We start from the raw sequence: 25,725 nt of genomic DNA on the forward strand, positions 1-25,725 counted from the left end.
GTCAATGGACTAAATACTCCCATCAAAAGACATACGGTAACAGAATGGATACAAAAACAAGAGCCATCTATATGCTGGAGACCATCTTTAGACCTAAAGACACCTTTATATTGAAATTAAGGGGATGGAGAACCATCTATCATGCTAATGGTCACCAAAAGAAAGCCAGAGTAGCCATACTTATATCAGACAATCTAGACTTACAAATAAAGGCTGTGACAAGGGATGAAGAAGGGCATTATATCATATTAAGGGGTCTATCCACCAAGAAGACCTAATAATTGTAAACATTTATGCTCCAAATGTGGGAAAACCCAAATATATAAATCAATCACAAATATAAAGAAACTCATTGATAATAATACCGTAATAGTAGGGGACTTCAAAACCCCGCTGACAGCAATGGACAGATCATCTAAATCAGAAAATCAACAAGAAAACAATGGCTTTGAATGATACACTGGACCAGATAGACTTGACAGATATATTCAGAACATTTCATCCTAAAGCAGAATATGCATTCTTCTCCAGTGCACATGGAACATCCTCCAGAATAGATCACATACTGGGACACAAATCAGCCCTCAAGTGGTACAAAAAGATTGAGGTTATAACGTGCATATTTTCAAACGACAATGCTATGAAACTCAAAATCAACCACAAGAAAAAATTTGGAAAGGTAACAAATACTTGGAGACTAAAGAACATCCTACTAAAGAATTAATGGGCTAACCAAGAAGTTAAGGAAGAAATTAAAAAGTACATGGAAGCCAGTGAAAATCATAACACCACAGCCTCAAACCTCTGCGACGCAGGTTCCCATAAGAGGGAAGTATATAGCAATCCAGACCTTCCTAAAGAAGGAAGAAAGGTCTCAGATACACAACCTAACCTTACACCTTAAAGAGCTGGAAAAAGAATAGCAAATAAAACCTGAAACCAGCAAAAGACAGAAAATAATAAAGATCAGAGCAGAAATCAATGCCATTGAAACCAAAAAACAGTAGAGCAGATCAATGAAACCAGAAGCTGGTTCTTTGAACGAATTAACAAAACTGATAAACCACTAGCCAGTTTAACCAAAAAGAAAAAGGAAAGGACCCAAATAAATAAAATCAAGAACAAAAGAGGAGAGATCACAACCAACACAGCAAAATAAAAATAATAATAAGAGAATATTATGAGCAATTATACGCCAATAAAATGGGCAATCTGGAAGAAATGGACAAATTCCTAGAAACATATACACTACCAAAACTGAAACAGGAAGAAACAGAGAATTTGAACTGACCCATAACCAGTAAAGAAATCGAATTAGGAATCAAAAATCTCCCAAAAAAAACAAGAGTCCAGGGCCAGATGGCTTTCCAGCGGAATTCTACCAAACATTTAAGGAGGAGTTAACACGTACTCTCTTGAAGCTGTCCCAAAGAATAGAAATGGAAGGAAAACTTCCAAACTCTTTCTATGAAGCCAGCATGACCTTGATTCCAAAACCAGACAAAGACCCCCACTAAAAAGGAGAACTATAGACCAATTTCCCTGATGAACATGTATGCAAAAATCCTCAAGAAAATATTAGCCAACCAGATCCAACAATACATTAAAAAAATTTTTCACCATGACCAAGTGGGATTTATACCTGGGATGCAGGGCTGGTTCAATATCTGCAAAACAATCAATGTGATTCATCACATCAGTAAAAAAAGGACAAGAACCATATGATCCTCTCAATAGATGCAGAGAAAGCATTTGACAAAATACAGCATCCTTTCTTGATAAAAACCCTCAAGAAAGTAGGGGTAGAAGGATCATATCTTGAGGTCACAAAAGCCATATATGAAAGACCCAATGCTAATACATTCCTCAATGGGGAAAAACTGAGAGCTTTCCCCCTAAGGTCAGGAACAAGATGGGGATGTCCACTCTCACCACTGTTATTCAACATAGTATTGGAAGTATTAGCCTCTGCAATCAGACAACACAAAGAAATAAAAGCCATCCAAATCAGCCAGGAGGAGGTCAAACTTTCATTCTTTGCAGATGACATGATACTCTGTATGGAAAACCCAAAAGATTCCACCAAAAAACTGCTAGAACTGATCCATGAATTCAGCAAAGTGGCAGGATATAAAATCAATGCACAGAAATCGGTTGCATTCCTATACACCAACAATGAAGCAACAGAAAGAGAAATCAAGGAATCGATTCCATTTACAATTGCACCAAAACCCATAAAATACCTAGGAATAAATCTAACCAAAGAGGTGAAAAGTCTATACACTGAAAACTATAGAAAGCTTATGAAAGAAATTGAAGAAGACACAAAAACACGGAAAAATTTTCCATGCTCCTGGATAGGAAGAACAAATATTGTTAAAATGTAGCTACTACCCAAAGCAATCTACATATTGAATGCAATTCCTATCAAAAAAACACCAGCATTCTTCACAGAGCTAGAACAAACAATCCTAAAATTTGTATGGAACCAGAAAAGACCCTGAATAGCCAAAGCAATCTTGAAAAAGAAAACCAAAGCAGGAGGCATGACAGTCCTCCTGAAGCAAGGATTGCCTCTTGAAGCAAGACTTCAAGCTGTATTACAAGGCTGTAATCATCAAGACAGTATGGTATTGGCACAAAAGCAGACACACAGATCAATGGAACAGAATAGAGAACTGAGAAATGGACCCACAAACGTATGGCCAACTAATCTTTGACAAAGAAGGAAAGAATACCCAATGGAATAAAGACAGTCTCTTCAGTAAGTGGTGCTGGGAAAACTGGACAGCAACATGCAGAAAAATGAACCTGGACCACTTTCTTACACCATACCCCAAAACACACTCAAAATGGATGAAAGACCTAAATGTAAGACAGGAAGCCATCAAAATCCTCCAGGAGAAAGCAGGCAAACACCTCTTTGACCTTGGCCTCAGCAACTTCTTACTTAATGCATCTCTGGAGGCAAGGGAAACAAAAGCAAAAATGAACTATTGGTACCTCATCAAAATAAAAAGCTTCTGCACAGGGAAGGAAACAACCAGCAAAACTAAAAGGCAACCGACAGAATGGGAGAAGATATTTGTAAACGACATATCAGGTAAAGGGTTAGTATCCAAAATCTATAAAGAACGTATCAAACTCAACACCCAAAAAACAACTAATCCAGTGAAGAAATGGGCAAAAGACATGAATAGACACTTCTCCAAAGAAGACATCCAAATGGCCAACCAACACATGAAAAAAATGTTCAACATCACTCATCATCAGGGAAATACAAATCAAAACCACAATGGGATACCACCAGACACCTGTCAGAATGGCTAACATTAACAACTCAGGCAACAACAGATGTTGGCAAGGATGCGGAGAAAGAGGATCTCTTTTGCACTGCTGGTAGGAATGAAAACTGGTGCAGCCACTCTGGAAAACAGTACGGAGGTTCCTCAAAAAATTAAAAAATAGAACGACCCTACAACCCAGCAATTGCACTACTAGGTATTTATCCAAGGGATATAGGTATGCTGTTTCGAAGGGACACATGCACCTCAATGTTTATAGCAGCACTATCAACAATAGCCAAAGTATGGAAAGAGACCTAATGTCTATCGGTGGATGAATGGATAAAGAAGATGGGGTATATATACAATGGAGTATTACTCAGTGATCAAAAAGAATGAAATCCTGCCATTTGCAACTACGTGGATGGAACTAGAGGGTATTATGCTAAGCGAAATTAGTCAGAGAAAGGCAAATATCATATGACTTCACTCATATGAGGACTTTAAGACACAAAACAGATGAACGTAAGGGAAGGGAAGCAAAAATAATGCAGAAACAGGGAGGGGGACAAAACCTAAGAGAGTCTTTAATATGGAGAATAAACAGAGGGTTACTGGAGGGTTTTTGGGAGGGGGGATGGGCTAAATGGGTAAGGGGCATTAAGGAATCTACTGAAATCATTGTTGCACGATATGCTAACTAACTTGGATGTAAATTAAAAAGATAGATTCTCTCTCTTCCTCTCTGTCTCTCCCCCACTCACTTTCTCTTAAGAAAAAAAAAGACAGATAAAGCGTATGTACAATATAGAAATCGTTGAAATGAATACTAAAGAGTTGGCTCTTTTGAATGCTAGACTGTAGGCAGACATCACTATTCAAGGAGAGAGCCTGTCAAATACTGTGTATTTAGGAGAAAACTATTGTTTTGGAGAGCTCCACTGGTGCATTGTTGGTTTTTCTTTTTGAGAATTAGGTCTGGGGTAGCAGTATGTTCTGTTTTGACACAGCTGTTTATATCTCTGAATTCTGTAATATTTTGCACATAGATGTTTCATCATTTTAGAAATCAAGAGAGTTTAGGTTATTTTAAGAGTATACTTAGAGTATTCTTTAAGTGATAAACTGTCTTAAAGCTCAGCTATGTTCTAACTCCAAAGCTACCAACTGTCTTTTGTTAATCTTATTCTTAATTTTCGTGAGCTACCTTGAGATGCTTGGATTCCTGGTGTCAATAAAAAATAATTAACAGAGAAATTCCTTCCCCTCACATGACAGAGCTTAGGAATTTATTTCTTATCTTCTTCAGAGCCTGGTATTTAATTATTAGAGGGAAAGATCATAATTCAAAAGAAGCTTGGTAGAATTTGGGGGGTTGTTTTTGGCTCTGGTCAATTTCATTAAAACACTAAGTTAAAAGAAACTCTTATTATTTCCACTTGCTTTGGTTCTACTTTGTAATATATAAGCCTATAAAATGAAATTTAGAGAACTAAAAACAGTTTTTTTCCATTTTACCTAGTATAGTATTGTGTTAAATGCTTTGTATTATGATGAAATGCAGCATTTTGTCATTGTCAGTATTAATTAAAATAGATTAAATTTAATGGCTAAAAGAGTCAGTGTAGTTGGTAAATAATTTAACACAATTGCTTGTTCCATAAAACTAGTGAAATTATATTAGCAGAGGCTAGGTTGGATAGAGTTTATATGTATGCATACCCATGGAAAAAAAATTAAAGTGACTTAATCTGAATTTAACTCATAAATGTCACTTCAGCAAATTATTGAGTGTGTGTGTACATGCAAATTAGGGGTAAATTTTTTTAGTGAAATTTCTTTGTTGCTGAAAGGCCTTTTGATATGTGTATGTGTATATAGTAATATGTATATGTATTTGTGTATATATGATGTGTATTTTATTGGATTTTTATATATGTTTTATATAAATATATCTTTATATATCAATGTAGAAGCTGTATCTATATCTATCTATAGATGTAGAAAGCTCTGTAAAGAAGCCTATCTATATCTGTATATGCCCATGTGTATCTTAGGTGGGTGTATCTTACATCCACATATATGTCTTGTCAGTTTTACAACCCAAAAGAGGTTTGTGGTTTGTTTTTTGTTTTTTGTTTTGTTTTTTGGGGTGTTTTGTTTTGTTTGGTTTTTTGGTTTTTTTGTTTTTTTTTTTTTTTTGAGAGTCTGGAAGCCATACTGCTGACCCATAAACATGCCAGAAGACACCACGCCTATTGCCCTGTCACCAGGGAAATTAACCCTGGTACTTCTCTCCAAGCTGCAAGCATTTGCTTGTCAGAGAGATGAGAGTTTTATTTAATTCTCTGTATTAGTGGAATAAAGGCAATTAGTTAAAACAAATAGCTACCTCAGTGGACAGGTGGGTTCAGAGTGAAATGTGAAGGGTGCACAGCAAAAGGCACTGTCAAGTCCCCTTACAGAGGACAGGTTACCTTTCATCTTGAGAAGATATGCATGTAACGGGTTGCAGCTGCATGGCAGTATAAGTAAGGTGGAATTTTATGTGTCTTCGTGATGTCTTTTTCACACATTACCTACAATGATGTGCTGTGGATGTGCTTATTCAGTAATCAAACTGCTTGCTTTCTTTCCTACATTTTGTCAACTTTATTTCCCCAACAGTATCCATGCACATCACACAGTTAAGTTGTAAAGGGTACAAACACAAACATGATTTGATAGATGCCCTTACGTTCTAAAGAGGCAAGTAAGTCTGTACTGCAAGGCAGTGAGTACTGCTGAGGAAAAACAACGCAGAGCAACAGGGGAGAAAGTTGAGCTCTTAGAAACTGAATGTAGAATGGTGGTCCCCAGGCACTGGCGGGCAGGGGGATGAGAGGTGTTGGTCAATGGGTACAAACTTTCAGTTACGAGAAGACTAAGTCCTAGGATCCGATGTCCAGCATGGTGACTATAGTTAAGAATACTGTGTCGCGTACTTGAAACTTGCCGAGAGTGGATCTTAAGCATTCCCATCACACACCAAACCAAAGGGTAACTGTGAGGTGATGGATGTGTTAATTAACGTGATTGTGGTAAATGTTTTACAGCGTATACATATTTGAAATGATTGTGACGTACACTTCAAGTATAGACAGTTTTGTCAGTTATATCTAAATAAAGCCAGGGGAAACATTGGGAGCAAAGAGAGTGCAGCCACAGGGGCAGAAGAATGAGGAGTAAGTGGGGCTCCAAGGAAAGGAAGTAGAAGTGACTCAGGAGCACAGAGGGCTTTGAATGCTATCCTAAGGAGTTTAATTTTTTCCCCCTAAATTTATTGGCATCCAGGGATTTGTTTATTCATTCACTCCTGAAGTGGAATTGGTAACATGAATGGGGCTGATCTTCAGGAAGATGTGTTTGACACTGCATGCAGGGTGGATTGGATTGGGTCTGCATTGAGGAAGGGACCACTCTGCGTGCTGCCGCAGGAGCCCGGCGAGAGGCCCTGAGGGCTGGAAAGAGGATGCTGGCAATAAAAGTAGAAGGAAAGATGTTCGAGACATTGATAAACAGAAAATTGGCAGACCGTGGATGTAGATTTGATGCAACGGCGGAGCGAAAGAAGAAGCCGAGGAGGACTTCAACTCTGCCCTAGGGACCTGGCTGGCAGTGGTGTCATTAACAAAGCGGGAAAGGAAGGGTTTCAGAGAAGCTGAGTGTGATTAGCTAGCCGAGTGTTCTACTGGGCCTCCAGGCAGGCAGTTAGAAACTTTGGTATATATATTAAAAAAAAAAAAAAAAAGAAAGGGGGTGGGGATTGCCTGGGTGGCTCAGTCAGTTGAGCATCCGACTCTTGATTTCAGCTCAGGTCATGATCCTAGGGTCGTGGCCTTGAGCCCTGTGTTGGGCTCTGTGCTGAGTGTGGAACCTGCTTGAGAATTTTTCTCTCTCTCTCCCTCTCTCTCTCTCCCAACACCCCCTCCCCCAACTCACGCTGTCTCTCTGTCTCTCAAATTAAAAAAAAAAGAAAAAGTAACGTTGTTATAGAGCTTAGGAAAGAAACTGGGACTTGAAATACAGGTTTGGGAGACATCTTCCTAGATATTACAGTTGAAGCCTTGGGTGTAGGTAAGACTGAAGAGGGAGAAAAGATCAGAGATTCAAGATACCGCTTGGAAAATTCCTACATAAGGAGGGCAGTCACACAGGAGCAAAGAAATAAGCTGCAAGAGATAAGGAGCCAGAAGAATTCAGTGGCCTTGAAACCAGGGGCAAAGAAAGTTTCCAAAGAGGGGCAGTTAGCTTTAGATGTGGCAGAGATATTAAGGAAAACGAAGATGAACAGTTTACACAACGGCTGTCCCATGTTTGAGAATACCCAGCTAACATCCATCACTGCCCATCATTTCCTTTTGTGCGCTAAAATAACTTTAAGATGTGTAGTTCTTAGTTGTTAAATAGACAGCCAGATGCACACCCTCACACACTCACACACACACACATCACTGCACACACATGTCTGGGGTTCTGTTGCTAGACAGTATTGTGATAGACAGCCAGCTCAAAGTTTCATGTGCTTTCTTCTCCCATCCAGGATTTCTGTAACTATCTGTACAATAGATTACTATCCTGAGGCATCCAGAAAAGGTCTGGTGAATAGGAGAACTCAAAAATAATTATATCATGTATAAAGCTGTGTGAAGGGTACATTTCAGCTGTCTGGTTGCTGAAGCTTTAGGATCTCTACCACTACATGAGAATAAAAAGTTGATGAGGTAGAGAACATTCAGTGATGCTACTAGAGGCTCTCCCACTATTCTCATTTTTGGTATTTTTATTTTGTTTTAAAGTGTTTTAGTCTGTTTGGGCTGCTACAACAAAAATACCACAGACTGGGAGGCTGGGCAGCCCAAGATCAAGGGGCCAGCAGCGAGAGAGCTCTCTGGGGTCTCTTTCATAAGAGCACCAGCCCCATTCATGCAATTCTACCTTCCCAAAGGCCCCACCTCCTAATACCATCACATTTGGGGTTAGGATTCCAACATACAGATTTTAGGGAGGCACAGACATTCAGTTCATAACATGGAATAATGCTGCATTTGGGGGGAACCATTAATTTGTTACAAGAAAATGTTTTGCTTTACTTTTTTATAAAAACTTGCTGTACATATTAAACTTCATGTGGATTCAGGGTCAATGATTTTTTTTTTTTCTTGGCTATCTAGCAGGTTTTGTAATAAAAGTTAGGGGGAAGGTAAGATTCACTTAATGGAACCTATTTGCCCAGTAAGCTACTAGAGTACATTTATTCAGGGAAGGGAGGTATAACTGTAGAATCAATTTTGGTATTCTTTTTTCTAGCACAATGCCTAAGAAGCAATGTAGTACTGGGAAGCAAGATTAAAGTAAGCGAGGAAAATAATAAATTCATTTTGGGCTATCTCTGGATGAAAGCTACAGAGAGAGCTTTTTTAAGCTGCAGCAATGACTGGCTTTTAAAAAAGATGCAGAAATGCATTAATCACTGAGTTTAGCAAAACTGTGTGAAAAGCTTAAAATAACTTAATAACCACTCCTTTCATGCCTGTGCTAAATGTAAGATGCATGTAATAAAGACTCAGTTTTTTTCACGTCAACATTCCTAACCACATTTATAGTTTGTTTTTCAGGGAAAAGTGCCATATATTTTGAATCAGATGGCTCTCAGATTATTGCTTTAATTTTGTGTTTGTTTGTTTGTTTGTTTTGTAGCTGCTAGGTGAACTGATCCTGGACCGACACAACTTTGCCATTATGACAAAGTACATCAGCAAGCCGGAGAACCTCAAACTGATGATGAACCTCCTTCGAGATAAAAGTCCCAACATTCAGTTTGAAGCCTTCCATGTCTTTAAGGTAAAGTGCAACAGAAATAACGTGGGCATTTGCTTTTCACTTTCAAATGGCTAACTCCCTGCTGTTTACTCTCCTTTATACTTGAGAGAAAATGAAATAGGCAGTTTTTCTGTTTTGTGTGACTTGGATGAAATTTTAGAGTTATTTTAATGAATGCCCATTTGTTTCTAATCCCTATCTCTAAATATTTTCATTTTTTCCACTGAGAAAATAGGTGGATACTGTTTCCCAAACGTTACTAAAATAATCAGCGATAGAGCCAGAACCCAAATCCCAAGGGTCGGAATTATTGAATGCTTTGCTTTCTGCCTTAAGTGTTTTTTTGAACCTTAAATGAAGCATTAGAGAAACAGTGGGGCACTACTCACTTTCATTACTTGTTTAGAAATTTTTTTTTAAATATGTTTTGCTATGAATGGAAACTAGTTCCCCATAACACCAGCTTCTTTCTAACATTTTTTCTTTGATGTAAGAGTGACAAAATGGCCTTCTAGTAATTTTAGACAATATACTTTTTTAAAGCATGGTAGGAGAAATCTGTAATCTGTAATCCCATACTTGTAATCAAACTATTGTAAAGATTTTAGTTAACTTTATTTTCCTGTGCTCATTTTTGAAGGTTTTTTTTTTCTGCAGCTGTATTCACATGGTACACAAAATTGATATCCCGATTTTATCACTTAGTGCTATGCCAGAAGACATGAACATTAATTCATTGTTGTTATATGTGGGTTTTAGAGCCAGTAGTTTTATTAGCATTATAGTTTATCATTGGATTTATTTACTCTAGTTTACTTGAATAGTCCTCTGTTATTTATATTTAGGTTATTTCCATTTTCCCCACTGTAAGGAATGCTGTCATGAGCATTTTCTATATCCAGCCAGTTGTTTTTCCATATTTGGGATTATTTTCTTAGGATAGATTATCTGGAGGGGTGCCTGAGGGGCTCAGTTGGTTAAGTGTAGGATTCTTGGTTTCCTCTCAGGTCATGATCTCACGGTTTGTAGGTTAGAGCCCCACATCAATTCTGCGCTGGCTGTGCAAAGCCTGCTTGGAATTCTCTCTCCCTCTCTCTGCCCCTCCCCCGCTTGCATGCTTACACATGTGCAAACTCTCTCTCAAAATTGTTTTAAAAAGGATTAAAAAAGGATAAATATCTCTGGAGTAAAATTAAGAGTCAAGGGGGTTCCAGGCTTTTTTTGGATCTTTATGATGTTTATTCTTGACTGAATTTATAAGTCTAAAAATGGGAGACATGACAGTTTATAAGGTATGTAGCTATTGCTTTGAGAGGTTAAAAAAAAAAAAAAAGCTTAGTCCATCTTTCAGCCATCGGGTCTTTTATGGCCAGAGAGCCGCTAGAGAAATTCAAATGCCAAATTAATTTATAAATTCCATTCAATTATGTTCAAAATCCCTACAGGACTTCTCATGGAACTTGGCAAGCTGATTCTGAAAGTTATGTGGTAGAACAATGGTCTAAGGTTAGCTATGGCAATTTTAAAAAAGAGCAAGGTAGGGGAATCCACTCTACCAGATACTGAGACTTAAGATTTATAGTAAATGAAGACGGTATTGTATTGGCATAGAGACAGATAAATAAAACAACAAAACCAAGGTAGAGGGCCCAGAAATAAACCTGTACAAACATGAAATGGTTTTGATAGTGGAATAATTATAAATCAGTTGAGAATAGGTTAACTGTTTAATAAATGGTTCTAGAGTAATGGATTTCATCTATGGAGAGAAAACCCTATACTATACCCTCCACTATACTCAGAAATAAATTCTCGGTAAATATCTGCACTTGAAAAGCAAAACTTTTTAACTTTTAGAAGAGAAAATAAGAGACTGTCTTTATGATGTATAGGAGGGAAGAATTCTTTAAACAGAATGTAGAATCACAAAACATAATAGGAAGTATCTAATTAACTACATCAAAATAGACACCTTTCCAGCAAAAACATCCAGATGGCTAACACACATGAAAAAATGCTCAACATCACTCATCACCAGGGAAATACAAACCAAAACCACAATGCGATACCACCTCACACCTGTCTGAATGGCTAACATTAACAACTCAAGCAACAACAGATGCTGGGAGGATGCAGAGAAAGAGGATCTCTTTTGCACTGCTGGTGGGAATGCAAGCTGGTGCAGCCACTCTGGAAAACAGTATGGAAGCTCCTCAAAAAATTAAAAATAGAAATACCCTACGACCCAGCAATTGCACTAGTAGGTATTTATCCAAGGGATACAGGTGTGCTGTTTCGAAGGGGCACATGCATCCTCCTGTTTTACCAACAATAGCCAAAGTATGGAAAGAGCCCATATGTCCATTGATGGATGAATGGATAAAGAAGATATGGTATATATATACAATGGAGTATTACCCAGCAATCAAAAAGAATGAAATCCTGCCATTTGCAACTATGTGGATGGAATTGGAGGGTATTACGCTAAGCAAAATTAGTCAGAAAGACAAATATCATACGACTTCACTCATATGTGGAATTTAAGATACAAATTAGGTGAACATAAAGGAAGGGAAGCAATAATAATAAAAAAACAGGCAGGGGGGACAAAACAGATGAGACTCCTAAAAACGGAGAACAAACTGAGGGTTGCTGGCGGTGTTGTGGGTGGGAGGATGGCTAAATGGGCAAGGAGCACTAAGGAGAACACTTGTTGGGATGAGCACTGGGTGTTATATATAGGGGATGAATCACTACATTCTACTCCAGAAATCATTATTGCACTATATGCTAACTAACGTGGATATAAGTGAAAAATAAATAAATAAATAAATAAATAAATAAATAAATAAATAAATTTCTTTAAAAAGACAGAATAAGCAAAGTGAAAAGATAGAATGTGACACATATAACTGGCAAATCATTTGGAAAGACAATTCAAAAGAAAAATGGGCAAAGGATGCAAGTTGGTAACTTACAGATGAGAAAGCCTGATTGGTCAATAAGTAGGTGAAGATGATCATCTTACTAAGTAACATTGGAAATGGCCATTGAAATATCAATGAGATACCATTTTACATTTTCATAATGGCAATATGTTGAAGTCTGACAATAGCAAATATTGGTAAGGTTGGACAGCAGTGGAAGCTGTCCTACACTGTAAGTTAGCACAACCACTTTGGAGAGCAATTTAGCAAATTAAAGAACTGAAAGTATGCGTATCTTTCAATCCTGAAATCTCATTTCTCAGCAATTGTTTTAAGTTTATTTATTTTTGAGAGAGAGAGAGTGTGTGTGCAAGGGAGAGAGAAGGGAGGGAGAGAATTCCAAGCAGGCTCCACAGTGTCAGCAGTAGCCCGACATGGGGCTGGATCCCACGAACTGTGAGATCATGACCTGAGCCGACATCAAGAGTTGGACACTGAACCAACGGAGCCTCTCACGTGCCCTCTCAGCAAGTTTTTAGAGACATTCTTGCACATGTGCATGAGGAATCATGTACAAAAATATTTATCACAACATTGTTTAGAATGGTGTAAAATGAGAGAAAAAACCCACAAATGGGCATCAACAGGAGATGGGGAAAATAAATCGTGCTATATTCATACAGTAGGATATAGTAATGGGTTAAAATTAATTGAGTTATACTGATCAGCGGGGACAAATCCCAAACACTGAATCAAATAAGGAAATGTTAAAAGGATGTTATTTATTTAAAGGTTGAAACCATGCAAAACAGCACTGTATATGGATTCATACTACTGCAGCTATAGTCTGAAAACCTGTATGGGGATGATAAATACCAAATCCAGGATAGCAGTCACCTCAGTGGGGAGGGTTAGGGAGGAGAATGGTATCATGACGAGGTGACCAAGAGCCTCTAATTACATCTGTAATGTTTTAGGAAAAAATCTGCAGGCAAGTATGCCAAAAATCTTAGATTTTTTTTTCTTCTTACCCAATTCTTTCTTTCTTTTTCTTTCTCTTTCTTTCTTTCTTTCTTTTCTTCTCTTTTTCTTTCTTTTAATATATGAAATTTATTGTCAAATTGGTTTCCATACAACACCCAGTGCTCATCCCAAAAGTTGCCCTCCTCAATACCATCACCCACACTCCCCTCCCTCCCACCCCCCATCAACCCTCAGTTTGTTCTCAGTTTTTTTTTTAATTTTTTTTCAACGTTTTTTATTTATTTTTGGGACAGAGAGAGACAGAGCATGAACGGGGGAGGGGCAGAGAGAGAGGGAGACACAGAATCAGAAACAGGCTCCAGGCTCCGAGCCATCAGCCCAGAGCCCGACGCGGGGCTCGAACTCACAGACCGCGAGATCGTGACCTGGCTGAAGTCGGACGCTTAACCGACTGCGCCATCCAGGCGCCCCTTGTTCTCAGTTTTTAAGAGTCCCTTATGCTTTGGCTCTCTCCCACTCTAACTTCTTTTTTTTTTTTTCCTTCCCCTCCCCCATGGTCTTCTGTTAAGTTTCTCAGGATCCACATAAGAGTGAAAACATATGGTATCCGTCTTTCTCTGTATGGCTTATTTCACTTAGCATCACACTCTCCAGTTCCATCCACGTTGCTACAAAGGGCCATATTTCATTCTTTCTCACTGCCACGTAGTACTCCATTGTGTATATAAACCACAATTTCTTTATCCATTCATCAGTTGATGGACATTTAGGCTCTTTCCATAATTTGGCTATTGTTGAGAGTGCTGCTATAAACATTGGGGTACAAGTGCCCCTATGCATCAGCACTCCTGCATCCCTTGGGTAAATTCCTAGCAGTGCTACTGCTGGGTCATAGGGTAGGTCTATTTTTAATTTTTTGAGGAACCTCCACACTGTTTTCCAGAGCAGCTGCACCAGTTTGCATTCCCACCAACAGTGCAAGAGGGTTCCCGTTTCTCCACATCCTCTCCAGCATCTATAGTCTTCTTATTTGTTCGTTTTGGCCACTCTGACTGGCGTGAGGTGATCACTGAGTGATGGTTTTGATTTGTATTTCCCTGATGAGGAGCGACGTTGAGCATCTTTTCATGTGCCTGTTGACCATCCAGATGTCTTCTTTAGAGAAGTGTCTATTCATGTTTTCTGCCCATTTCTTCACTGGATTATTTGTTTTTTGGGTGTGGAGTTTGGTGAGCTCTTTATAGATTTTGGATACTAGCCCTTTGTCCAATATGTCATTTGCAAATATCTTTTCCCATTCCATTGGTTGCCTTTTAGTTTTGTTGGTTGTTTCCTTTGCTGTGCAGAAGCTTTTTATCTTCATAAGGTCCCAATAGTTCATTTTTGCTTTTAATTCCCTTGCCTTTGGGGATGTGAAGTAAGAAATTGCTACGGCTGAGGTCAGAGAGGTCTTTTCCTGCTTTCTCCTCTAGGGTTTTGGTGGTTTCCTGTCTCACATTTAGGTCCTTTATCCATTTTGAGTTTATTTTTGTGAATGGTGTGAGAAAGTGGTCTAGTTTCAACCTTCTGCATGTTGCTGTCCAGTTCTCCCAGCACCATTTGTTAAAGAGACTGTCTTTTTTCCACTGGATGTTCTTTCCTGCTTTGTCAAAGAGGAGTTGGCCATACGTTTGTGGGTCTAGTTCTGGGGTTTCTATTCTATTCCATTGGTCTATGTGTCTGTTTTTGTGCCAATATCATGCTGTCTTGATGATTACAGCTTTGTAGTAGAGACTAAAGTCTGGGATTGTGATGCCTCCTGCTTTGGTCTTCTTCTTCAAAATTACTTTGGCTATTCGGGGCCTTTTGTGGTTCCATATGAATTTTAGAATTGCTTGTTCTAGCTTCGAGAAGAATGCTGGGGCAATTTTGATTGGGATTGCATTGAATGTGTAGATAGCTTTGGGTAGTATTGACATTTTGACAGTATTTATTCTTCCAATCCATGAGCATGGAATGTTTTTCCATTTCTTTATGTCTTCTTCAATTTCCTTCATAAGCTTTCTATAGTTTTCAGCATACAGATCTTTTACATCTTTGGTTAGATTTATTCCTAGGTATTTTATGCTTCTTGGTGCAGTTGTGAATGGGATCAGTTTCTTTATTTGTCTTTCTGTTGCTTCATTATTAGTGTATGAGAATGCAACTGATTTCTGTGCATTGATTTTGTATCCTGCAACTTTGCTAAATTCATGTATCAGTTCTAGCAGACTTTTGGTGGAGTCTATCGGATTTTCCATGTATAATATCATGTCATCTGCAAAAAGCGAAAGCTTGACTTCATCTTTGCCAATTTTGATGCCTTTGATTTCCTTGTGTTGTCTGATTGCTGATGCTAGAACTTCCAACACTGTGTTAAACAACAGCGGTGAGAGTGGACATCCCTGTCGTGTTCCTGATCTCAGGGAAAAAGCTCTCAGTTTTTCCCCATTGAGGATGATGTTAGCTTTGGGCTTTTCATAAATGGCTTTTATGATGTTTAAGTATGTTCCTTCTATCCCTACTTTCTCGAGGGTTTTTATTAAGAAAGGATGCTGAATTTTGTCAAATGCTTTTTCTGCATCGATTGACAGGATCATATGGTTCTTATCTTTTCTTTTATTAATGTGATGTATCACGTTGATTGATTTGCGAATGTTGAACCAGCCCTGCATCCCAGGAATGAATCTCACTTGATCATGGTGAATAATTCTTTTTATATGCTGTTGAATTCGGTTTGCTAGTATCTTATTGAGAATTTTTGCATCCATATTCATCAGGGATATTGGCCTTAGTTCTCTTTTTTTACTGGGTCTCTGTCTGGTTTAGGAATCAAAGTAATACTGGCTTCATAGAATGAGTCTGGAAGTTTTCCTTCCCTTTCTATTTTTTGGGATAGCTTGAGAAGGATAGGTATTATTTCTGCTTTAAACATCTGGTAGAACTCCCCTGGGAAGCCATCTGGTCCTGGACTCTTGTTTGTTGGGAGATTTTTGATAACTGATTCAATTTCTTCACTGGTTATGGGTCTGTTCAAGCTTTCTATTTCCTCCTGATAGAGTTTTGGAAGTGTGTGGGTGCTTAGGAATTTGTCCATTTCTTCCAGGTTGTCCAGTTTGTTGGCATATAATTTTTCATAGTATCCCCTGATAATTGCTTGTATCTCTGAGGGATTGGTTGTAATAATTCCATTTTCATTCATGATTTTATCTATTTGGGTCATCTCCCTTTTCTTTTTGAGAAGCCTGGCTAGAGGTTCATCAATTTTGTTTATTTTTTCAAAAAACCAACTCTTGGTTTCGTTGATCTGCTCTACAGTTTTTTTTAGATTCCATATTGTTTATTTCTGCTCTGATCTTTATTATTTCTCTTCTTCTGCTGGGTTTAGGCTGTCTTTGCTGTTCTGCTTCTATTTCCTTTAGGTGTGCTGTTAGATTTTGTATTTGGGATTTTTCTTGTTTCTTGAGATAGACCTGGATTGCAATGTATTTTCCTCTCAGGACTGCCTTCGCTGCATCCCAAAGCGTTTGGATTGTTGTATTTTCATTTTCATTTGTTTCCATATATTTTAAAATTTCTTCTCTAATTGCCTGGTTGACCCACTCATTCTTTAGTAGGGTGTTCTTTAACCTCCATGCCTTTGGAGGTTTTCCAGACTTTTTCCTGTGGTCGATTTCAAGCTTCATAGCATTGTGGTCTGAAGTATGCATGGTATGATTTCAATTCTTGTATACTTATGAAGGGCTGTTTTGTGACCCAGTATGTGATCTATCTTGAAGAATGTTCCATGTGCACTCGAGAAGAAAGTATATTCTGTTGCTTTGGGATGCAGAGTTCTAAATATATCTGTCAAGTCCATCTGATCCAATGTATCATTCAGGGCCCTTGTTTCTTTATTGACCGTGTGTCTAGATGATCTATCCATTTCTGTAAGTAGAATGTTAAAGTCCCCTGCAATTACCACATTCTTATCAATATGGTTGCTTATGTTTGTGAGTAATTGTTTTATATATTTGGGGCTCCTATATTCGGCGCATAGACATTTATAATTGTTAGCTCTTCCTGATGGATAGACCCTGTAACTATTATATAATGCCCTTCTTCATCTCTTGTTACAGCCTTTAATTTAAAGTCTAGTTTGTCTGATATAAGTATGGCTACTCCAGCTTTCTTTTGACTTCCAGTAGCATGATAAATAGTTCTCCATCCCCTTACTTTCAATCTGAAAATGTCCTCAGGTCTAAAATGAGTCTCTTGTAGACAGCAAATAGATGGGTCTTGTTTTTTTATCCATTCTGATACCCTGTGTCTTTTGGTTGGCGCATTTAGTCCATTTACGTTCAGTGTTATTATAGAAAGATGTGTGTTTAGAGTCATTGTGATGTCTGTAGGTTTCATGTTTGTAGTGATGTCTCTGGTACTTTGTCTCACAGGATCCCCCTTAGGATCTCTTGTAGGGCTGGTTTAGTGGTGACGAATTCCTTCAGTTTTTGTTTGTTTGGGAATACCTTTATCTCTCCTTCTATTCTAAATGACAGACTTGCTGGATAAAGGATTCTCGGCTGCATCTTTTTTTCTGTTCATCACATTGAAGATTTCCTGCCATTCCTTTCTGGCCTGCCAACTTTCAGTAGAGAGATCCGTCATGAGTCTTCTCGGTCTCCCTTTATATGTTAGAGCATGTTTATCCCTAGCTGCTTTCAGAATTTTCTCTTTATCCTTGTATTTTGCCAGTTTCACTATGATATGTCGTGCAGAAGATCAATTCAAGTTACGTCTGAAGGGAGTTCTCTGTGCCTCTTGGATTTCATTGCCTTTTTCTTTCCCCAGATCAGGGAAGTTCTCAGCTATTATTTCTTCAAGTACACCTTCAGCACCTTTCCCTCTCTCTTCCTCCTCTGGAATACCAATTATGCGTAGATTATTTCTCTTTACTGCATCACTTAGTTCTCTAATTTTCCCCTCATACTCCTGGATTTTATCTCTCTTTTTCTCAGCTTCCTCTTTTTCCATAATTTTATCTTCTAGTTCCCCTATTCTCTCCTCTGCCTCTTCAATCCGAGCCGTGGTTGTTCCATTTTATTTTGCAGCTCATTTATAGCATTTTTTAGCTCCTCCTGGCTGTTCCTTAGTCCCTTGATCTCTGTAGCAATAGACTCTCTGCTGTCCTCTATACTGTTTTAAAGCCCAGTGATTAATTTTATGACTATTATTCTAAATTCACTTTCTGTTATATTGTTTAAATCGTTTTTGATCAGTTCATTAGCTGTCGTTATTTCCTGGAGATTCTTTTGAGGGGAATTCTTCTGTTTTGTCATTTTGGATAGTCCCTGGAGTGGTGCGGGACTTCGGGGCACTTCCCCTGTGCTGTCTTGAATAACTTGCGTTGGTGGGCGGGGCCACAGTCAGACCTGATGTCTGCCCCCAGCCCACCGCTGGGGCCACAGTCAGACTGGTGTGTGCCTTCTCTTCCCCTCTCCTAGGGTATTCACTGTGGGGTGGCGTGGCCCGTCTGGGCTACTTGCACACTGCCAGGCTTGTGGTGCTGGGGATCTGGCGTATTAGCTGGGGTGGATCGGCAAGGTGCACAGGGGCGGGAGAGGCAGGCTCAGCTTGCTTATCCTTTGGTGATCCACTTCAGGAGGGGCCCTGTGGCACCGGGCAGGAGTCAGACCCGCCGGAGGGATGGATCCGCAGAAGCACAGCGTTGGGTGTTTGTGCGGTGCAAGCAAGTTCAGTGACAGGAACCGGTTCCCTTTGGGATTTTGGCTGGGGGATGGGCGAGGGAGATGGCGCTGGCGAGCGCCTTTGTTCCCCGCCAAGCTGCGCTCTGTCCTCCGGGGCTCAAGCCCCAACTCTCCCTCCCGTTGTCCTCCAGCCCTCCCGTTCTCCGAGTAGAGCTGTTAGCTTATAACCTTCCAGATGTCAAGTCCCGCTTGCTGTCGGAACACACTCTGTCCGGCCCCTCCGCTTTTGCAAGCCAGACTCAGGGCCTCTGCTTGGCTGGCGGGCCGCCCCTCCGCCCTAGCTCCCTCCCACCAGTCCGTGGAGCGCGCACCGCCTCGCCGCCCTTCCTACCCTCTTCCGTGGGCCTCTCGTCTGCCCTTGGCTCTGGAGACTCCGTTCTGCTAGTCTTCTGGTGGTTTTCTGGGTTATTTAGGCAGGTGTAGGTGGAATCTAAGTGATCAGCAGGATGCACGGTGAGCCCAGCCTCCTCCTACGCCGCCATCTTCCTCCCCAATTCTTTATTCCATAGAGCCGAAAATCTTAGATTTTGATAGAGCAGCTCATGGGAACATGACATCTGATATGTTATTGTACTCTTTTTCTATGTCAGAATTATTTCATAAAAAAGTAAATGCAAATCAGAAGAGGCACAAATAGACTGCTGTAGCACTGGAAGCTGCCTACACAGTATAAATGATAGACCCTCTCAAGACCCTCCTGACTGAAGAAATTGTAGGAGGCCATGTGTCCTGTCACTCAGCTCCTGTGGAATTTTAACATCATCTTAGATGAGAACAAGCCACATAAAATTTTGTTCAAAAATGCAGGATTATGGAAGTATTCAGTGGGTGGCCAAAGAGAAATAACCTACTTCTGTCCTCAGAATTTGGATCATCTAATCATTGGACAGAGTGGGTGCATTTAAAAATAGCTGACCACTTCTTTACTTCTATGTGCCTACCCCGTACCCTGTGGTTTCCTCCACTGAAGTAAGAACTGAATTGTTCACTTGCCAAGTATAATATTTTGTTATTTAGAAAAAGCAACAGCTGAGTCCGAGAGTGGTTTTTTTTCACAGTTCTGTGTTAATAGTTTTTTCCCCAAAAGCACCTTCCATAAGGGGCAGAAAATGTGTAACACACTACTACTAAAATGTCTTTACTAGATTATTTTCATTAGCTTGCTGCTAAGTTCAGAGAAGTGAATGAGATGCCATCTCATGTTTTTTTCTGTTGTTGACCAGCAGGATGGTATGGTGGGAAAGTGCTGGATGGAAGTCAAGAGACCTGGGTCTTTGTTCTGGCTTAATTGCCACCAGTGACTTTGGGCAAATCCATATGGATCTGATTCCTCACTTGCCGAATGCAAGCGTTGAATTCATGTCAGTAGTCTAGTCAGTAGTCTGTTACTCGGTTCAGACCTTTGTCTCGTGATTCTGGCTGTCCCAGAGGGGTGCCCATTGTGAACTTAGGAATCAGCTATGAGTTGGCTCCCTTTCCTTTCCCCATTAATTTCCTTTATAGCAAAGGACCATGATACCACTTCCCACCAAACCAGGTAGGGGATGGGGGTGGTCTGTACCTTTTGGCCCACTTCTTAGAACAGCTGGAACTCAGGCATGGCCAGTGACGAAAATGTTCCTGAGTGTATTACTCTGTCACTCAGATCCTAGCAGTGGCTGCCATTGCTATTTCCATGAAAACAAGAAGCTCCACCCTCACTTCTTCCAAAATACAACGGCCAGCTTGACAATTCACCTAAAAAAAGTACAGAGAACAAGAAATATCCTAGTTGAGAAATCCTTTCCATGTGGTCTTACTGAAAAGAAGGCAGAATTGCAGATTAATTTGGTGAAAACCTGACCATGAATTACCTACTTCCTTCAGGACCTGTTCTTTTTAGCAGGCCAACCACTCTGGTCTTGACGTGCCAAATCTAAGTCTACTGATGGAGGAAACAATTCAGCTGAGTACATTTAGGAATCAGCTATGAGCTGATGTAATATTAATAATTTTTCTAAAAATGTTAACAGTACAGTAAAAAAGTGCTTATTTCAACTTAATGTTTCATCAACTGCTTTAAATTTTTTTAATTTTTATTTATCGTAAAAGAGAGAGAGAGAGAGCTGGGGAGGGACAGAGAGAGGGAGAGAAAATCTCTAGCAGGCTGCACACTGTCAGTGCAGAGCGTGACATGGGGCTCGATCCTGGGAGATCATGACTTGAGCTGAAATCAAGAGTCCAACGCTTAACTGACTGAGCCATCCATACGCCCCCATCAACTATTTTAAATAGTGCAGAATGCTCGACTTTATCATGTCTTCATCTGAACTCAATGTGCCCTTTTTGCTTATTTAACCAAGTTGTGGAGAGAAAAAGTGAAAAGCTGTAATTAAGACCTCACCTCTCTTTTCTACTTTTTAAGAGACTCTCTTTAAAAATTCATAAAATAGTCCCCTCTATGTTTGTTTATAGAAAGGTTTATAAAGGGTATTTGTGACCAACTTTACCAATATCACCAAACATACTACTCATGTCTCATTGTGATAATCCTGGCGCTGAGTATTTATAATATTATTACCTACTTTAACAAATACAGTTGTGATAGTATGTAAGGAAAATGAAGACTAGTGATATTTATAAGGAAATGTGAATATTATTAAAATAAGAAATTTTTTAAAGTTGCTTTTCCATGTAGTTTTGGAATAAGTATATAGTTTCTTACATAATTTCCACAATTGTGTGCAATTTGTAAATCCCAAAGACTTGGATTCCAAAATCCCAAAGCAGTTGTCAGAACAACAACGTCTCTTATTGTAGCCTTGACCGTACCTTAAATGGTGATTGGCTCACTTCAATGTAAGAAGAAGCTGTAACTATTAAAAACATAGTAAATGAGGAAGCGGTTTACAAACCACCATGTATAGAATGCAAGCCCAGTTTTGTCTAAACTATATTTATAGCTATATGCACAGAAAGAAATGCCGGAAGGACGTACACCAGATATTCACAGTGGTATCTTTAGGTGGAGAAATTATTTAAGAGGTTTTTTTTTTTTTCCTTTCTTCTTTGTGTCTTTCTTTTTCTTTGTTTTCCTGGTTTTCCACACATATCACTTTCATAATCCGAATGATGATAAGGACAGTGGCAGTGAGGGGGATGATTTCAGGAGAATCTGGAGAGTTTTAAGCATCCTGAACTTCCAACCTGCTCTCTTCCTCCCTGCTCACTTCCCTCCCATGGTTTTGTTTCTCCCCGCACAGGTGGTAGGGCCCCGTCTGGTCCAGCTGTGGGCTCACTGGTGCTCACAGACATCAGCCAGCTTGCAGAGGCAGGGATCAGGTCCTTCTTTCTTAAATAGGAAAAAAGTTACTGTCTTTGATCAATAATGACAGGTATTGTGTCAAAATATTCTAAATATGATATCGCTCAGATTTGTATTCACCTGAAGTGGGGAGCCTTTAGAATGAAGAGGCCTTATTTTATACTTCACTGGAATGGAATTTAGCTTTGAGTTACTTCCATGTAACTGTAACGGGAGCCCCGGTTGCAAATCCACGTACGAAGTACTCAGGGCTTCCGGCATGCCTCTCAGACAGTAAGGTTAGCAAAGCAGAATACTAGCCTTCCAATGCCTTGTTTAGTGCAAATCCCTCTTGGCAAAATAGAATTTGAATGCAATGAATGAATGTGTGTATAAGGCATGCTTTTTTTTTTAATCTTTCATAAAAAAGCATTCAGGTTTAAAATAGAGAGCAAAGTATTCTTAGTTTTCTGAGTTAAAAATATTTGTGTTGTGGCCATGATATTTGCCTTTCTCTACCCATGCTTGAGAACTCCATGAATCACAGTTCTGAAACGTGTGTAAATGCAGGGATACAGCCAATAAGACCACGCTATAAAAAGAGAAGCCACAGGTAGTTCCATTTGTCTGACTTGTTTGGGGTGGTTTGAAAATAGCATGTTAAAAAAATGGGTTCAGCAGAGAGAGAACCAAGAAACTGCCTATACTGGTCATAATATTCAGGTTTGGCTCACCGTGCCTTGATTTAGAAGTGTGTTCCTGGGGCGCCTGGGTGGCTCAGTCAGTTAAGCGTCTGACTTTGGCTCAGGTCATGATCTCATGGTTTGTGAGTTCTGCTGTCAGCACAGAGCCTCCTTCGGATCCTCTGTCCCCGTCTCTCTCTCTGCCCCTCCCCTGCTTGCACTCTGTCTCTCTCAAAAATAAACATTTAAAAAAAGAAGTGCATTCCTTATGGTACTGGGTCATCTCCAGCCGCACTGGGGCCCTCAGTTCCTGGCCGCCTCAGAAGGATTGTGCACTGTTAAATCAGCTGCCTCTAAGCAGCAGCTACCTTTAGAGGCAGCAGAGTTCAAGAGTCATAAAAAATTAAACTAGGAAAAAATTTTAAACTTGAATGCAAAGTTAGCAATTTTTTGGTGTACAGTGTGGAGATTCAGTGTAGTTAATCCAGTGATGCCTGACTGCAAATTCCTCTACGTTTCACATTTATGTTGTATTGAAACAGAGAAGCTTAGTTTATCCAATATAATCTTTATTTTTTAGAAAGAAAGACTATTATGAGTTATTTACGGTAGTTGCCACAAAATGCCAGACAGTTTCTACCTAAAACTTCACAGCAAGTACCTTGTAAATAAATGGTAACCACAGGAGCCACATATTTGGCTTTAGCACATGATTTTCTGACATACTAATAAGTATTGTATAAAGGTCAGGCATTCTGTATAACAACGTAAACCAGTTGGGGGTCCTTTTTAAAACAAAAATATTTATTTTGAGAGAGAGAGAGAGAGAGAGAGTGACTGTGTGTGTGTGTGTGTGTGTGTGTGCATGCATGCAGGGGAGGGGCAGAGACAGGAAGGGAGAGAATCCCAAGCGGGCTCCCGTCAGTCAGCACAGAGCCCAACGCGGGGCTCAATCCCAGGAACCATGAGATCATGACCTGAGCCAAAATCAAGAGTTGGATGCTTAACACACCGAGCCGCCACACAGGCACCCCACCATTTAAGACATTTAGAATCGAAACAAAGTAAAATTTAAAATGTTTGTAGATGGTTCTAATGTGCTCCTGGCTAGCTGCTCAGAACACATATGAATGGGGAATTACTGACTTCCCTCAGTGGGGAAGCATAATCTGGGGCCTCTATATTTTACTAACACAAGTAGCACGAGGACCCCGAGTGGGGTCTACATTGTGGCTGCTGTGCGTTCCTTGTCCGAGGTGTTTCTTTACGTTTCAGGTGTTCGTGGCCAGTCCTCACAAAACACAGCCTATCGTGGAGATTCTATTAAAAAATCAACCCAAACTCATTGAGTTTCTGAGCAGCTTCCAAAAGGAAAGGACGGACGATGAGCAGTTCACCGATGAGAAGAACTACCTGATTAAACAGATCCGGGACTTGAAGAAAACCACCCCTTGAGGGGCTCACCCACCCTCCTGCCACAGTCACCGTGTCATTTGTTTGTACAGAAAATGTCATTTGAAAAAGTCATTGTTCTTGGGAAGGTTTTGGAGGTGCCTGTTTTTTCTCAATTCATTGTTCAGGGTAGATGGAATATAAACATTTGAATGAAAAATGATTAACCTAGAATAATGTATTCATTTGAATCAAGTCTGGGATGATTTATGTCAAATCAGAGCCATTGTATTAGATGTTGATAAACAAGTTTTAACCCTTTGTTGGCAAAAGGCAGCAGGGTCATGGGCTTGCAGATCTGAGCCCTGAGTCAGCACAGGCCACCGAGTAGAAGCCCAAAGCACGGGCATCACTGAGCCCTCAAAATTAAGTTCTCAGAGGAGAACTGGCTGTGGGGGCAAGAGGCGCAAAACCATCCCGCCTATCTGCACTTGGACACTCAGTTTTGTCAAGGCGCTGAGAGAGCTGGTGAAGTAAGGTCCACGTTTTCAGTCGTCCTTGTTCCCTGCCTGTGTGCTCGGACTGTAGCTAACTTGCTAGGGAAGCACAGCCCCCCTCTCCCTCACTGTCCGAGCCCTGTCGCAGTGGCTCTCCTCAGCACCCGACTTCCTGGGGCACCCCCTGCAACCTCCAGCCTGGTCAGCGGTTAGTGGGGGACCCGCCTAGCAAAGGGAGGATGCATCAGCAAGAGTCACAGGGACTTGGGGACCCGTGGGTAGGACCTGCTCACAGATGGTGAGGCCGGGGGCACTGCTGTTTCACACAGGCTCCTGGAGGGTTAGGGAATGTTTGGAATAATTCGACTGTTCCTCATTGTCATTATGGGAAAATTTTTTTGTGGTGAAAGTTGTTTTAGAGTAGGAATCACGCACTGGGATGCCTGGCATGTACAAAACTGTGGGTCTAGAGGGTGAGACCCTCTTCTATAAAGAAGGGAACTTGCCATTGGAAGGGCAAATGATTAAATGTGTGCAAAAAACTCTTAAATGACCAAAAGTTATCTTTTTTTATCTTTATAATTATTTTCTAATTAGCTGCCACTCTGATTTCCCATTAAAGCTTTCGGCAACAAGGTAGAAACCCTACAAAATTTTGGTCTCAAATATTCTCTTGCATACCCGTATGATTAAGGGACTTAATTTGTGTTCTTTTTAAAAAAAGGCACGGGCCAACAACAAAAAAGGTTATGATTTGTTTTTAGACCTCAAGTGTATGGAATGAAATCTTAAAGCTATATTTGCAAGACATTAGGGGTATAATGATTAATGTGTATTTTTTGTATCTTTCTAAATCGTGAGGGGTTGCCTTCCATCAGGACCCACACTTTATACCACACCGTGTGCCGTGTTCTTCAGCGGGCATTTCTCCACCAGAGAGGGAAGGATGCCTCTCCAGGGATCCTCCTCTGGGCTCCGTGCCCTCTGTCGCTTTTGTATGTGAAGGATTACCTGGCAGGGGTCCACCCTTCTTGGCAGGGGCGCAGGT

General features: G+C 40.0%; 1 protein-coding gene across 6 annotated transcripts in view; it reads left to right on the forward strand.

The window, feature by feature from the left end:
• Window positions 1–24,403, forward strand: part of CAB39L (calcium binding protein 39 like) — a 128,711-nt gene extending 104,308 nt beyond the window's left edge. For all 6 annotated transcript variants that reach the window (XM_042967235.1, XM_007097715.2, XM_007097716.2 and 3 more), the window contains 2 exons: window positions 9,024–9,167; window positions 24,064–24,403. In XM_042967235.1, the coding sequence (XP_042823169.1) occupies window positions 9,024–9,167; window positions 24,064–24,243 (324 nt within the window). In that variant the 3' untranslated portion in view covers window positions 24,244–24,403. The remainder of the gene's footprint in view (window positions 1–9,023; window positions 9,168–24,063) is intronic.
• Window positions 24,404–25,725: the final 1,322 nt, after the last annotated feature.

This window comes from Panthera tigris, chromosome A1 (genome assembly GCF_018350195.1).
Source record: "Panthera tigris isolate Pti1 chromosome A1, P.tigris_Pti1_mat1.1, whole genome shotgun sequence".
Classification (NCBI taxonomy): domain Eukaryota; kingdom Metazoa; phylum Chordata; class Mammalia; order Carnivora; family Felidae; genus Panthera; species Panthera tigris.